The 16,338-nt window shown below is 35.0% G+C and overlaps 1 protein-coding gene across 3 annotated transcripts in view; it reads left to right on the top strand.

Moving 5' to 3' along the window:
• LOC136038701 (extracellular matrix organizing protein FRAS1-like) overlaps positions 1–16,338 on the top strand; it is a 196,884-nt gene that overhangs the window by 47,690 nt on the left and 132,856 nt on the right. For all 3 annotated transcript variants that reach the window (XM_065722012.1, XM_065722013.1, XM_065722014.1), the window contains 2 exons: positions 297–461; positions 11,053–11,433. In XM_065722012.1, the coding sequence (XP_065578084.1) occupies positions 297–461; positions 11,053–11,433 (546 nt within the window). The remainder of the gene's footprint in view (positions 1–296; positions 462–11,052; positions 11,434–16,338) is intronic.

The raw sequence follows: 16,338 nt of genomic DNA, 5'->3' as shown, positions 1-16,338 counted from the left end.
ACCACCAAATATATTTGGTTCGAAAATGGTTCCAAATATATTTGGAACCACCATAAAAAGTCAAATCTTTTTGATAAATTAGTTGTTATCAAAATCCTGTTATTAGCCTCTGATTCACTCCTTACTTATAGTTCGCTACCACCAACTACGTGATCCCGACATTTACAGGAAGGCACAATATTCCTAAAGTCAATAGTACCTATAGGGCTGTTCTTTGTTCTTTGTATTTTTGAAAGTACCTGCTGTTTTTGTTCATTTTCGTATATCTTCTATCGGTGACTGAATTTTTGTTCTAGGGCACATGTGAAGCGCGTTGCACGACAGGATTTTATCCTTTAAATGGTCTATGTATCCCATGCGAAGCTGGCTGTCCGGCGTGCAGCACAGACGGTATATGTGACACAGAATATCAAAGTGACCAATCTAGATTTGGAGAGTCATCAAGAGATATCACAATAACGGTTGTTTTTTTATATTTTGCTATGTTATGCGAACAGAATTTTCAAAAGGTCAGAAACAAGTGAATACTCACGAATGTCAGAAACACGTGAGCACGTACGAATAGATTTTTTAAATTCAGAATTTTGAGAACATAGTTTTCAAAAAACAACAACAGAAACATACAATCATAAGCTTGAAAACAAACGAAAAGATTTTTTTAAAGTCATAAGCATACGAAAAGAGTTTTGAAAAATCTAAAAGCAGAAGAACATGATCAAACGGTTGATTTTAAATTTCATTAACCTACGTTAGTTCAACCTAAGTTATCTGTTAACTATTCTAACCTAGGTTACATATTCTCAAGTTAGCTTTTGAAACACACGAAACGGGTTTTCATATAGTAAGAAAAACATGTGAACATAATCACAGTTGATTTTGGGCTTCACTACCTTAGATTCGATTAACCTATGTTAGCAGTTTACTATATCGGCCATGTTACATTTCCCCAAGTTAGCTTAATTTCTTTTTTTAAGCTACGTTAATTGAAGCTAATTTGAAGCGCCAACACCAACTAAATTATATCTAATAATAGTAGTAGAATCAGATATATTTAAAGCATATGCATCTGAAATGCTCATGGTCCACATGAGTAGTATCCCCTCAATGACTCTCAATACACACATAGCCTATTACTCCCAATACACACATATCCTATTACTCCCAATACACACAGAGCCTTTAACTCCCAATACAGAAATAGCCTTTAACTCCCAATCAACTAGACGCGTATTCCATTACTTTAACAGAACACATATCCCATTACTTTAAGCGGCCAGTACTCCCATTATTTGGAGTTGATAGTCCCTCGTATTCAGCTAAAAGCTTTTCAGGAAAGTCTTAGCATTTTCTGGAAACAATATATTCTCGGCAAAACCATTCAATTGATACAACAAGTCGTACGTATGATGTTACCTTAATTTCTGGTTTATGAAGAAATTTCTGGAAGCATTATTATCTGAGTTTCGTTTGCCAAGTATTTTGGCTCAATAATTGAAGTGAGTTTGAAGTGACATGATGTCTAATAAACGAAGTTTTGATATTGATTCTAATATACAATTGGGAGGGATCTTTTTGTACTATAATGGTATCGAGCCGATTATTGATAATTGTTTATGACTATAACCGGCCAGGTGTCATTTTTGTAATGTAATGGTCCTTAGCATATTTGTTCCATTACCGGCCTGCACATGAGTTTCGGTCCCCACATCCCCATCCAGGTACCAATGTCCCTGACAAGAGACCTGATTCCCTATTTCAGGCCCCACAATCCCCTTCAAGGGGATGAATTCCCCACTCTCCACAACTTTTGCCCCATCAACCGTTCTTTTTGACTGCGAAATTTGTCATTTTTTTCAACTCAATTTTTTTGGACAGAATTTTCTTGAGTCTTCGAATTATTTTGGAACATATAATTTTTGGATTTAAATTTATTTGAAATCTTTTGGTGACTTACGGGACTTAAGGACTTCCTAATATGTTTCCAAGAATCTCAAGAATGATGCTTTATCCGGTATCGCGTAATTATTCATGATATCAGTGAAACAATAGAATGCATCATATGACAGCCCTCATATCTTGTATTTTGAGACGTAGATACCCATACTCCGATGTATTGTTGGAGTTGCTAACACCTTTTCTGATATCATTCCAAGAATGTGCATGCTGGTTTCCTAAAATTTCTTTGTATTTTCCCGAAAATTTTCAAGAATGATGCGTTTTCTGGTATTGCTTAATTATTCATGTTGTGAGTGAAACAAAACAATGAAACAGTAGCCCATATTCCGATGTATTATTAGAGTTGCTAACACTTTTTTGGCATCACTCCAAGACTATGGATCCTGGTTTCTGACAATTGCATGGCTTGTTTCCGAGAATTTCAAGAATAATGAGTTATCTGGGTTATATTGAGTAATCATTCATGGTGTCAGTGATACAACACAATATATTCTATGACAACCCTCACATCTGGTGTTTTCGGATAACACCCTTGTAAACAAAATTTTTAGCTTCTAAGAAGTTTTCCATTGAGTTTATGAAATTTATGGGGTTTTGGGATTCAAAATTATGAATAGAACTTTTTGGGAATTTCATGGCATATTTCCGAAAGTTTCAGGAATGATGCGTTATCTGGTATTGAGTAATCCTTCTGATGTTCGAGAATTGCATGGTTTGTTTCCGATAATTTCAAGAATGATGCGTTATCTGGTATTGCGTAATCATTCATGGTGTCAGTGAAACAATACCATACATCCTCTGACATCCCTCACATCTGGTCTTTTGAGATAGTAATTGGGTCAACAATATTTTTAGCTTCTAAGCAGTTTTCCATTGACTTAATGTAATTTTCTTTTTTTTGAGGGGGGGGGGTAGAATTATTATGGGGCACCCAGAAAGTCTTGGAATGTTCCCGAGATTTTCGAGAATTACCCTTCGTCTATTATTGTGTAATCATTCATGTTATCAGTGAAACAATACTTTGAAGTCCCAAAACCCATAAATTTTATAAAATCACTGGAAAATTGTTTGAAGGTAAAAATGTTATTGACTCAGTTGTTATCTCAGAAGACCAAATTTGAAGGCTGTCGCAGGATGTAGTTTATTTTTTCACTGACAACATGAATCATTACACTATATCAAATAACGCATCATTCTTGAAATTCTCGGAAACATGACAAGAAATTCTCGGAAACCAGGATGCATATTTTTTTAATGATGCCAAAAAAGTCTTAGCAACTCCTTTAATACATCGAAGTCTGGGCTGCAGCAAAACCTATGTCTCAAAAGAGCAAATGTGAAGGCTATCACAGGGTGTATTGTACTGTTTCACTGACAAGATGAATGAATAGACAATACCAAATGGTTTTATTTTCTTGGATTGATGCCAAAAAAGGTGTTAGTGACTGCAATAATACATCAGAGTGTGGGCTGCAACAGCATTTGTGTTTCAAAACACCAGATGTGAGTGCTGTTACATGATGTACTATTTCTCTGACATCTTGAATAATTACGCAATACTAGATATTGCATGATTCCTGAAATTCTCGGAAATATACCAAAATATTCTAAGCGTCACAAAAATTTTTAGACCAAACAGTTCATAATTAATAGAAAACTGGTTCTAAGCAAAAAAATATTGTTGATTTAGTTGTTATCTCAAAAGAACAGAAGTGAGGTCGGTCACAGGATGTTTTGTATTGTTTCACTGGTAATATGTCCCTCTTTAGAAAAAACCCTACATTTCATAAATGTAATCGAAAAGTGCTTAGAAGCTAAAAATTTTGTTGACTAAGTTGTCATCTCAAAAGACCAGATGTCAGGGCTGTCACAGGGTGTATTCTATTGTTCCAATGAAAACCTTAATAATTACGCAATACCGGATTGCGCATCATTCTTGAAATTCTTGGAAACACGTCATGAAACTCTCGGAAATCATGACTTATATTCTTGGAATGATACCAAAAAGGTGCTAGCAACTCCAATAGTACATCGGGGTATAGGCTTCCATAGTATCCGTGTTTCAAATGACCAGATGTGATGGCTGACGCAGGATGTATTGTTTTGTTTCACTGACAACATGAATAATTACGCAATACCAGATAACGAATAATTCTTGAAATTTCTGGAAACATAACAAGGAATTCTCAGTATCCCAAAATAATTCTAGTTCCCAAACATTTTAAGTACAAAATAGTCCAAAAATTATAAATCTCATAAAATCAATGGAAAACTGTTTAGAAGGTAAAAATGTTGTTGGCTCAGTTATTATCTCAGAAGACCAAACATGAGGGCTGTCACAGTATATATATGGTTTTGTTTCACTGGCAACATAAATGATTACGTAATACCATATGACGTATCAATTTTGAAATTATCGGAAACTAGCCAAGAAATTCTCAGAAACCAGGAAGCGTGCTCGTGGAATGATGTAAAAAAAGGTATTAGCAACTCAAATCAATACATAGGAGTATGGGCTGCAACAGTATCTGTCTCAAAAGACTAGATGTGAGGGCTGTCACAGGATGTATTCTATTGTTGCACTGACAACATGAATAATTACGCAATTCTTGATAACGCAACATTCTCGAAATTCTCAAAAACTTATCAGGAAATTATCAGCGTCCCAAAATATTTTAAGTCCCCATAAAAATTTTTAAGTCATAAATGATATTCATAAAAATTATATTTCAGTTCTAAAATAATTCGAAGTTCCAACAAAATTCTACACCCCAAGAAAATTGCAATGTCCTAATAACTTCTGTCCAAAAAAATGCGTAGAAAAAAGTTGAAAAATAAAAAAAAGGTTAAAGGGGGCAAAACGTTTGGGGAGAGGCATTGTAGTCATGTAAGGAAACTTGGGGCTCTGGATGGGGACTCGGAGCCCTGGTGAGAACATTGGGTCAGGGATAGGAGTGTGGGGGCCCGAATCTGTGCGCAAGCCCGGTAATGGAAAACAGATGTACTCAGGATCATTGCATTACAAAAATGATACCTTGCGGGTTGCAGTCATAATCAATTATTAATAATCAACAGTCGGGTTGATACCATTATAGTACGAAAAGATCCATCCAATTGTATATTAGGATCCATATCAAAACTTCAATTATTAGAAATAATGTCGCTTCAAACTCACCTCAGTTATTGAGCCAACACACTAGGCAAACGAAACTCAGATAATAACGCTTCCAGAAATTTCCTTATCAACCGGAAGTTGAGGTAGTATCAGAAATTTATAACTACACTCTAGTTATTATTGAAGATTTGTGCTTAAGTATGGCAAACAAACCTCTTCAGGATTTGGGAATGCCTTCACCTAATCGTAACGCTGCTGTTTCGACATGTGAAGAATTGGATCGTGAACAAAGTTACAACACGAGTGATCTATTGTCGTATGTACAAAATAATATTTATAAGTTAACGTCTGAGCAAAAGGACATTTATGATAAGATAATGCATTGTGTCGATAACAACGTTGGAGAAATCTTCTTTTTGGATGCACCAGGAGGTACTGGTGAAATGTTTGTGATAAAATTGATTCTGGCATCAATACGATCAAAAAATGACATAGCGTTGGCAATTGCGTCGTCCGGAATAGCCGCAGCGTTGCTGCCTAGTGGAAGAACTGCTCATTCCGCTTTGAAATTGCCTCTGGATTTGCATTCTACAGAAACTCCCACGTGCAATATTTCCAAATCATCAGGGATGTGTAAAGTATTGCAGCAATGTAAACTTATTATTTGGGATGAGTGCACAATGGCACAAAAATCGCTATAGGCTCTGATCAATCATTGCGAGATTTGCGAGGAAATACGAAACCCTTTGGCAGCACATTAATATTGCTTGCGGGAGATTTCAGGCACACATTACCTATAATACCTAGATCAACCCCTGCAGACGGAATGAATGCTTGTCTGAAAAATTCTAATTTATGGGCACACGTAAAGACATTAAAATTAACTACAAATATGCGTGTCCGATTGCAAAGCGATGACTCTGGTCAAACATTCTCAGATCAATTGCTGGCAATTGGAAACGGAAAGTTCCCAGTAGACTCAATTTCAGGACGTATACAACTGCCTTCTGAATTCTGTATTTTAGTGACGTCCAAAAATGAATTGGTTGAAAAGGTATTTCCGGATATTCTAACCAATTATAAAAATCATAAATGGCTAAATGAACGAGCGATTCTGGCAGCCAAGAATAAAGACGTCCACGAAATCAGCAATATTATTTTGACCAAGATTCGAGACCGGGCTGTCCTTTACAAGTCAGTCGACACAGTTCTGGAACCAAATGAAGCGTTTAATTATCCATCTGACTTAAATTCCCTGGATCTCCCAGGGTTTCCAAAAATAGGCGTACCAATAATACTGTCACGAAATATTAACCCACCAAAGCTTTGCAATGTCACGCGACTTGCCGTCAAAAAAACAATGGAAAACGTAATAGAGGCAACAATCTTGACAGGGCCTTTCGAGGGTGAGGCTGTTCTTATTCCTCGCATTCCCATTATTCCAACGGATCTGCCTTTTCAATTTAAAAGATTGCAATTCCCAATTCGATTAGCTTTTGCAATCACCATCAACAAAGCTCAAGGGCAATCATTAGAAAAATGCGGTATACATCTTAATACAGATTGTTTTTCCCATGGACAATTGTATGTTGCATGTTCGAGGGTCGGTAAACCTGACAATCTATTTATGTGCACAGACAATGGGACAGCGAAGAACGTTGTATATTCGCAAGTTTTACGTAGTTAATTTGTATTGTATATGTATATCTATCTATCTATCTATCTATATAAAAATAAGTTGTATGTATGCATGTTTGTTTGTTTGTAAAAAGAGCGCTTGCATATGACGTCATTATAAGTATATATGGCTTTGTATATGCACAGACAAGGGGACAGCGAAGAATGTCAAATATTCGCAAGTTTTATGTAGTTAAAACATATATATATATATATATATATATATATATATATATATATATATATATATATATATATATATATATATATATATATATATATATATATATATATATATATATATATCAATCTATATTCACAGGTGGGACACAGGGACACAACTACTATGGCGCCTAACGACTTACGCGCGGGGGGTCTTGGGGGCGCGAAGCGCCCCCTCCAACTAGGTGTTGGTGTGGTGCGAAGCGCCACATCAACAGCTAGTAATCTATAAAACTGAGGACTAAAGGGATTTGATGACTCAGGCACTTCTCATTGGCTAATCCAAGAGTGAAAAATTGGTCGACGTATTCTCTACCCATCCTAAAGCCACATGGTTCTTTTCTTAGAAGTTTCTACAACACCTCTAAGTCTACAAAGTATCATCATGCTTTTTAGTTTGCTTCCTACAGAAATAGGGCTAATGCCTCTACAATAACCACACTCGCTATTATCATGTTTTTCATAGATATATTTAATTAGAGTTTTCCTGAGATCGCTAGGTACTTCCTGTATTTCAAAATCATATTCTTAGTCTCAGTAACTTAATTCTAATCTCAAAACCACCATATTTAACAAAAATCATTAGCCAAACTATCAGCATATGGGGTCTTATCAGTTGTGTTGCGAGAGCAACACTTTGGTTTTGTTGCGTTTTTTATGTTCGTAACACCCCGATTTCAGCTTATCCCTAGAAAGTGGTAAGGGTCTAACCTCTGCGGTTTCTACGGAAAGTGTGGACCTTTGGCCGGATTGATGAATATGACTTTTCATTTTGGAAAGCTTCGTAGAACTCTTGCGTGGGGCCAAAAAGGGTGATTGTGTTTCTACCCATTTCTGTTCGTGATTTGAGCTAAGTTTAACATTCGGTTTTTCGCACTTGGGATAGCGGCAGAGAAATGGTATCAGATGTGCATCATAAAGTTTATAAGTTCTTTGATTGCTAAAGAAATTAGAGTTTAACTTTGCTCCTCTCTAAGTTATGACGTTAGAAACTTGGCCTACGGCAATAAAGTTAACTTTTGACCTGAGACGGATAGTTTTTTTTTCGACGGCAGTCGATAGCTCTTGATGAGCTGTAAAGTTTAAAGGGGTTAACCCAATACAGAAATGATATCAGATGTGCCTCTTAAACTTTAAATGTTCTCTCATTGCTAAAGAAATTAGAGTTTATCCTTTGCTACTTTCTAAATGATGACGTTAGAAACTTGGCCTACGGCAAAGAAGTCAACTTTAGAACTAAGATAGATACATTTTTTTTCGACGGCTGTCGATAGCTCTTGATAAGCTGATCAAAATATAGGTCATCCATTTTTTGGTAGAAAATTCCTTCATGAGATATACCAGTTTGAAAGTTTAAAGGGGTTGACAACTAGAGTAGTAAGGTACACACTGAAACCAAAAATAGGCCGGTACCAATTGTGAGACATATAGGGGAGTTTTAAGCAGCAATCAGCTCTTCAGCTCATAATAATCTTCGGCAATGAGGGGTTCGTAACTTTTGGTATTGGTGTACCTATTATTTGTTTCCGGTGTATTTAATGGTAAGACCGATTTGGTTCCAGTGGTAAGACATGTAAGAGACTTGTAAGTAATAATTGGCTATTTAGCTACAATCACCTTCAGTAATGAGGGGTTTGCAACTTTTGTCAGTTGGTGTACCTAGTACTTATTTTAAGATCCTTACAGATTAATAACTTCAGCGCTTAATAAAAGCGAGAAAACAAAACCAAAGTGTTTCTCTCGCAACACTTTACTTGGCGAAGCCGAAAGAAGGTTGCTCCAACACCACACGTTGCCCATGCAACGTAGATCTAGTTTTTTTTTTATCCTTTTAGTACTGTAACTCATATTTCCTCACAAAACAAATCTTCCTTCACATCAAAAGTGCCGAAAAGTTTTTCATTGTTTTCTACATCTTTTTCTGTAACTCTGTCACGGTTTAGCACATTTTCAAATGATATGTTTATTTCTCTTTAACTCTTTGTTTATCAATAATTGTGGCCCTGTTCCTTTCTATAACTGGGATAAGTCCAGATCGGCTATTTTTTCTTAATTTTTTAACATGCCAGCATAATATATTACTATTAAACCATCTGGCTGCACCTTTCAGATATTCCTTGTTATATTTGTGGCCTCAACTTCACGCCTTCTTAATTTATATTTTAATGCTTTCTACACTTTTTTTGCATTTCTCTTATTTTCATATGATCTATCCCTTAAATAATTTTTGTACAAGCCCCTTCTCTTCTCTGTTTAACGTAAAGCATTTTCAGATCATATTTTAAGGCATTTCATCACTCAAATACAATCTTACATAAGACATAATCAGCGACTTCTTACATTCTTTTCCTAGAACTATTCCTTATATCTTCTACATCGTCTAATTTTAAACTCTCTAGTTTAGTATTCAACTATTCCCGGAAAGTTTCTTTCAAATTCTCATCCAAGAGTTGCAACTTTTAGACCCAACTTTTCAAAATGTAATATCATATTCATCAATTTAGCCTGAGGCTCACAATTTTGTAAAAACCGCTGAGGCTAGACCCAGTGCTTGCACTTTTTGATTTTAATTTTCTCTATTTTCATACTAGTTTATCCCTAAATTTCCTTATGTGTAAGTCTAATTGTTCCCTAGGAAAAAAGTATATTTTGCTCTAGGTCTCCACAAAATTTATATGAAAAGCAGGGCACAGCATCTTTGTTATTTTTCACATCAGATAGTGATAATACATATCATATTTTACACTGACGAGAATACTTAAAAAGTTCACATAACTGTCATCTCCTCCATTTCACTGTACATTGCGTTTGCCCTCGTCTAGAAACCAGGGGGGCTTTTGGTACCTTGACAGTTGATGAAGTGTTATTAATTGCTCAAATAAGAGAAATTATAGTGAAATTCTTGACGCTATATGGAATGTCTGCTTTGTCCAATTTCAGGAGCCTGAACAAACACTTAGCCCAAAAAAATGCTAAGAGGTAACAAGAAGATTAGCAATATGCATTTCTCCAGTTCTGAGTACTTGAGTTTTCCATTTCAAGTCTTCAGATGATGTGTTTTCTTCCAGTACTGCTTGACTGACATGTCTTCACTTTGAACCTCCCCCAATAAAGCTTAGTGGCATCTCACTCGTTTCCCGTGACCTCCATCCTGCATCCTTTTTATTAGGGAGATCTTTTTCTGTAAGAACGTGAAATCTCACAAATAGTGGTCTTAGAGATTTTGGCTTCAAATTTCTTTCATTCCTAGGTTCAGCTAAAGCCGAAATATCATAGATTTGTCCTTCAAGCTTGAACCAGTCTTTAATCTGATTGATTAGGCTTACAGGCATTTATTATTTTCAACAAGACTGGTAGTAAAGAACAGTGTTTTCACTTGGCTCTGGAACATCTTCTAGTTTTTGGTAGCAGCTTTATTTTTGGTTTGGTAGAAGTGGTCGCAGCTATTTCCACATATCTAATTTAAAGGCTGATATTCACTGGAAACTTGAAAGGTCCAGGTACAGTTATAATAATGAGACAACACTACAGATATACACTATTTCTACGAAGTTGGACACAACATCACAGAAACTTCCAGTCACGGTAATACTAAATCACTGTTGATCAAAATTATATATTTGATCCAAATGTCTATTTAAAATAAATTTTGACATGGAAAATTTTAATTATGTCATACTTATGAGCCAATATTTAAAGTAATACCAAAATTTGCGTTTAAAACTGTTATAAAATTTCCCTTTTTCTATAGTTAAAATCTTTACCCAAAGATTTATTGTGAGTAGTTTAATGCTGTGGCAGGTTTTGCAGTTAAATTTTCTTCTTTATTTTTCATTCTCAGACCTAGCTCTACGGTACATTGACACAGGAGGACGGAATATTCCACTGGTAAAATGTGGGCCTTAATATTTACTTCTTTATTCTCAATACTTTATGAGGAAATCCTCCAATACTCCTCCATCCCTCTTAAAGCGTTTGCATTAGAAGAGGATATCACCGTTTAAATTGGCTATTTGTCAGCTTTTTTGTAGCTGATGGTTCATTTTAAGTGCGAATTTTTTAACGATTGTATCATTTTTTAGGTAATTGAAAATCAGAACTCAGTATTGCTCTCTGATCATTTTGACTTTGCACCTCCAAATGTTGACCCCAAAAAAATTGTATATCATATCGTTCAACCATTTAATCCTGAAGACGGTCTATTAATCAACACAGATAAGCCAACCCATAATCTACAGAAGTTCACCCAGAATGACTTGTTAAAAGCTCGAATCGTGTTCACTCCAGCCCGATCTGCAAATGGACAAACATCCCTTTTAACCTCAGTTTTCACCGTTAGTCATCCCGAGAAGAAAAAGAATAAGAGAAAAGGCGTGGAACATAAGCTTACTGTTCGACTCGTGCCGGGATCACACTCAGACTCAAAGTTCGTAGAGCCATTCCCTCGCGTGTATGTCGAACAGGTAATTGTATTTTTGTATACTTACTTTAAGTTAGAAACTTATTAGATCTTCTTTATTTCTCATTAGGAAATATGAACATATTCTGTTTACTTTTGTCTTTTGAATGTGTCTTTCGTGGTGCGACCTGACGCATGAGAATAGAATGAGATAGTCCGACGCATCATCGTGTTCATTAGCTGAAGATTTAAGAACACTTGCCAAAATGTTTCCAGCTTTAATTGAGACTAAGAAGTCTTATGCCAAAACAATTTGCCAATTTTGCCCTAACTTTGTGACAAATGACATTTTTTTGCAACAATTCCAGAGGCCAGTGTGTTAATAATTAAATAAAAAATAAGTTGTTTTAAAGGGAAATAAAGAGGAATTAATACTTGACACGTTTTAGCATCTCTGAACTTTCTTCCGCTCGGTAAAAAAGTAGAAGTTCCATATGGTGTATTCAGTTCAGATCTGAAAAAAAAACTTTAGTTTGATTAATTTTGGACAGTCATATTGTGCATGCCGTTCTTGCGGTTTACAAGTCCTTGAATTCAAAAGCTGACATAAAATGGGTTTTAAGTCTGGAGATGTTAAGGATAATAATCCTAGGTAAATTTTCACCCTGATTAAATTGTATCGAAGATCTTCTTGTGGGAAGGAAGGTCTCCCTCCTTTACACCTTGCTCTTTACGCTAAAAGTTTGAAGTTTGTTCCAAAGCTGTAATAGCGACTTCTGAAACACAAAGGTCGTTTAACTAGAATAGCAAGAAGCCTTTTTTTAAAGGACTAAAACACTTTAGTTTGAAGAGCGAGTTGTTGAGGAGGAGGTAACCTTCCTGACATACGTAAGGATTCTATTCGTTTTAAGTTTTATTGTTCATCCTTACTTTCAGTTGAAAAAAAAAACTTGTTTTTTTATTTAATTTGTACTCGAGACACCTTCATTATTATTGGAAATGAAAAGAAAGAGGGAGAGAAATGAAAAAAAAAGAAGAGAGAAGAGATGAAGTAAAAGTGGTTTTCAATTTGAGTAATTAATTTTTGTCTCTTTTCCAAACTTCTGCTGTACCTAGAATACGGCAGTATTTAATTAAAGCATGGTAGGAATCGTGTAAATTCTGTTGAGACCTGAGAGCCTTGATTAGATTGCTATTCAGGTGTGCTCTAGTGAGAAGTAATTGCTAAAATAATTGACTAATGAAGCGACACTGAAAATGTATTGTTTGTGCATCACATTTGTCACATAGAACAGTGGATGAGCAGATTTAAAAGTTAACAGGTGTTTGGATGACAGTCGTATGTATGATGTTAATGTCAAGTTCTTTTCTTCCATCAACTTAAAAGCAAAAGCTATATTTCTCTTCAGCAAATGTTTTTTAAGGATTATTACGATATACTTCTTTGCAATATGGCACTTGTTTCAGTGTTTAGAAGCTGTGTAGACTACTACTGTAAAGTCTTTTTCAGGTCTAAAATTATTTTTTATGACTAAAAGTTGCCAATTATTACATCAGAAGTCGCAAGACCTAACTTAAAAATTAAGTTTTTTTTTAATTCTGTTTACTCCACATTTTATGGGTTTCTGCAATCCCAAGTCAAAATGATAACAAACAAAAACCGTTTAAACCCCCCCCCCCTTCATTTCAAAATGTTACACTTATTTTAGGTCAGACTAGGGTGCCTTAAATAAAAATTAATTAAGCCATGCTCACCAGTCCTCCAAAGTTGCCAAGCATTCTGAGTTTCTAAGTGACGAGCATTGAGGCTAGTAGTTAGTTGTAGTTTGATCAAAAGCATAATAGTAGACCATTAGTGACGCTACTTGAAATAAAACATAGATCCTAAAGCTACTTTTAGCTGCTTAATATACACAATCTCCCATTGTTATTCTTCATTATTATTATTATTTATGGCAGCTTAAATAATAAACCATAAAAATAGAATTACCGGTTAAAATATAGTGCATAGGAACGAAAATATAGTGTCTAAGTATAGTGGTTGTTTTTTATTATATTTAAGTAAGTGAATATTACATTACCAGATGTGTTACATCAACGGAACAGCATGAGTCATCTTTGGTTATGTAGTATTTTGGAAGTAATCATGTAACTTCAATTGTTTGAATGAAGGTTTGATTGATAGCTTTTTTGATTGATTCTGAAAAAAGAGTGAAAAAAGAAAAATACAGGGAAAGAGGGTGCCAGAAAAAATCTTGGGGGTACCAGGACCCCTGGATCTGCCAGTGCCCTCTCGCAGATTATGGGAATATACAAAATTGTCAATTGTAACATTTCTAAGGAAGTTCATAATATTCCTTAATTTTTGGAAGCATTCATCAGCCCTCTTAAAATAATTTTTAGGGCCCTGTCCCTCCTCTAGAAAAAATTCTGAGTTCCCTAGGCTAGTAGAATTCGCGTTAATGATGAAGGAGTTTATTGTCTAAAACACTTGTTCTATCTCCTCAAAAGGTTCTTTTTGACTAGTCTTATTTTCCAGATTACTTGTGCCATTTATCTGCTAAGATAGTTTCAATGCTGGGTGATTTCCTAATGACCTCTTAAAAAATTAATCTTGGAGTGCCATACGGCTTTGGCCCTCCAAAACCTCAGTTTTATCCCAAGCTTGTGTAATTAAAGCCTCTTTAATTTACGGTCTTTAATTAACGGTGTTTTTTCACATAAATTTAGAACATTGAATCCTTGTACAAAAATAAAATAACCTGGGCCACTATAAAAAATCAATTTTTTCTTTCTTAGCCGCCTTGAGTTGAGTCGGGTACCTTGCTTAGAATTCGTTCCTTTTGCACGTAGCGTGAGTGTTTTATTTGGTTTTATTTTTTGCGAACTCAACCACAGCCTAGTCGTAGGGATTATTTCCTATATCCAGTGGTGACAATTGACGAAAATGTTGGGGAGCGTATCAAAAGTATTTGTCAGAATCTAAGAACGGGTAAATTCTGTTTGTTTATTTTTTTGTTGATTTTCCCAAGAAAAATACTAAAAGCTGGCGTTTTTCAATGAACCAAAATATGATTTTTTTAATCTAGGAGGGTCAAATGCCCCCCTCCTCTATTGTTTCTACTCTACATATATATATATATATATATATATATATATATATATATATATATATATATATATATATATATATATATATATGACAGGGTTACATGTATATATACTATTGACAGGGTTTCGAGAAAGTATTGAGAAAGTTGGGGAGTGACATAAAAATTATGAAAATTACAAAGTTTGACATTTCGGGAGCTCTTTCCCTCTTGTTACTGGCCTGAATTGAGACCAAGAAGATGCTGTGAGTTGAGGTTAAGATACTGCCAACATACATTGGGCCTTCAGATTTTTTTTTAATGAACGTTTTGTTAATACAACGGTTGTAAGTAACTTTTGCATATTCCTCTATCCCCCACCCCTCTGTCCCCTGAATACAAATGCGGCCTACAGTTGCAAGTTTGGCCCCTGTGCTACTCGTTTAGTTGTGCTTCAACACAACGTGGAATGAAATAGGCCAAACAATATAGAAACGATGATCTGACAATGAAGAAACGTTATTTTACAGATCAATGCGGCATATTTTAGACAGATTTATGAACTTCAGCTTTTATTGAAGATGTTTAAGCATGAAATCCTATTTCTCGCATATGCATATAGCCTGTCATTGAAATAAATCTTCTTGTAAGGCAGAACAGAGCACGGAAGCAAGTTTCGATTAAACCGTGTGCGGTTGGTCCAAATTCGAACCGCCTTAAAGACTTATCAAACCGATCCGTAAATCTCTTTCCATTTGGAAAAGTAGGCAGTTTGGATATTCTTGGGCTTAAGATCTATTGAGTTCTGTAAAAACATAACTATTAGTGTGTTTGGTTTTGTAATTTATCGGTAGCAGGATGAAGTTGGATCTCAAGTTGACAATAAAAGAAACACCCATTTATCTATTTACTACCACTATAATATAAATAGAATGTCCAAGCTTTGGAATGCACGGGTATATGTCACACTATCTTTGACATTAAAGTGCAATCATTATGCTCAATAACTTGGTAGAATCGGTCGGGTTTACAAGACTTATAATTGGATAAGAAGCCAAAGCAATAAAACCGTATTTGATTTTTATATTTTTAGATTATGGTGTTAAAGCACATGATTGACTCTCAGTTTTTGCGTTCACAAAAATATCTTTAAAATGTGGACGTGTATCCAAAAACCGCAAAAAAAAAGAAAAAAAAAGGAAACTTCGTCCGCTCATAAAAAAGTCTATAAAATGTAGATTTGTATCCAAAAACAGCAAAAAAAGAAAAAGAAAACTTTGTCCGTTCACAAAAAATCTATAAAATGTAGATTTGTATCCAAAAACAGCAAAAAAAAAGAAAAAATGGAAACTTCATCCTCTCATAAAAAAAATCTATAAAATGTAGATTTGTATCCAAAAACAGCAAAAAAAGAAAAGAAAAAAGAAACTTTGTCCGTTCACAAAAAAATCTATAAAATGTAGATTTTTATCCAAAAACAGCAAAAAAAAAAAGAAAAAAGAAACTTCCTCTGTTCACAAAAAAATCTATAAAATGTAGATTTGTATCCAAAAACAGCAAAAAAAAAGAAAAAAAAAGAAATTTCGTCCGTTGGATAAACTGTATAGTTTCGGAAATCACCATAATCAGTCCAAAAAGCTTGCGAGCCTAGCTTTTTCGGTCCAACAAAGCCCAACGAAGCTTTTTCGGTTTTTGTAGAAAAAAAAATGTCTGTTGGATAAACTGTATAGTTTCGGAAATCACCATAGGCTAATAAGTCCAAAAAGCTTGCGAGCCAAGCTTTTTCGGTCCAGCAAAGCCCAATGAAGCTTTTTTGGTTTCTATAGAAAAAAAATCGTCCTTTGGAAAAATTGTATAGTTTCGGAAATCACCATAATAAG

The sequence above is a fragment of the Artemia franciscana genome, chromosome 18 (assembly GCF_032884065.1).
Source record: "Artemia franciscana chromosome 18, ASM3288406v1, whole genome shotgun sequence".
Classification (NCBI taxonomy): Eukaryota; Metazoa; Arthropoda; class Branchiopoda; order Anostraca; family Artemiidae; genus Artemia; species Artemia franciscana.
This window is presented reverse-complemented; position numbering and strand designations above follow the sequence as displayed.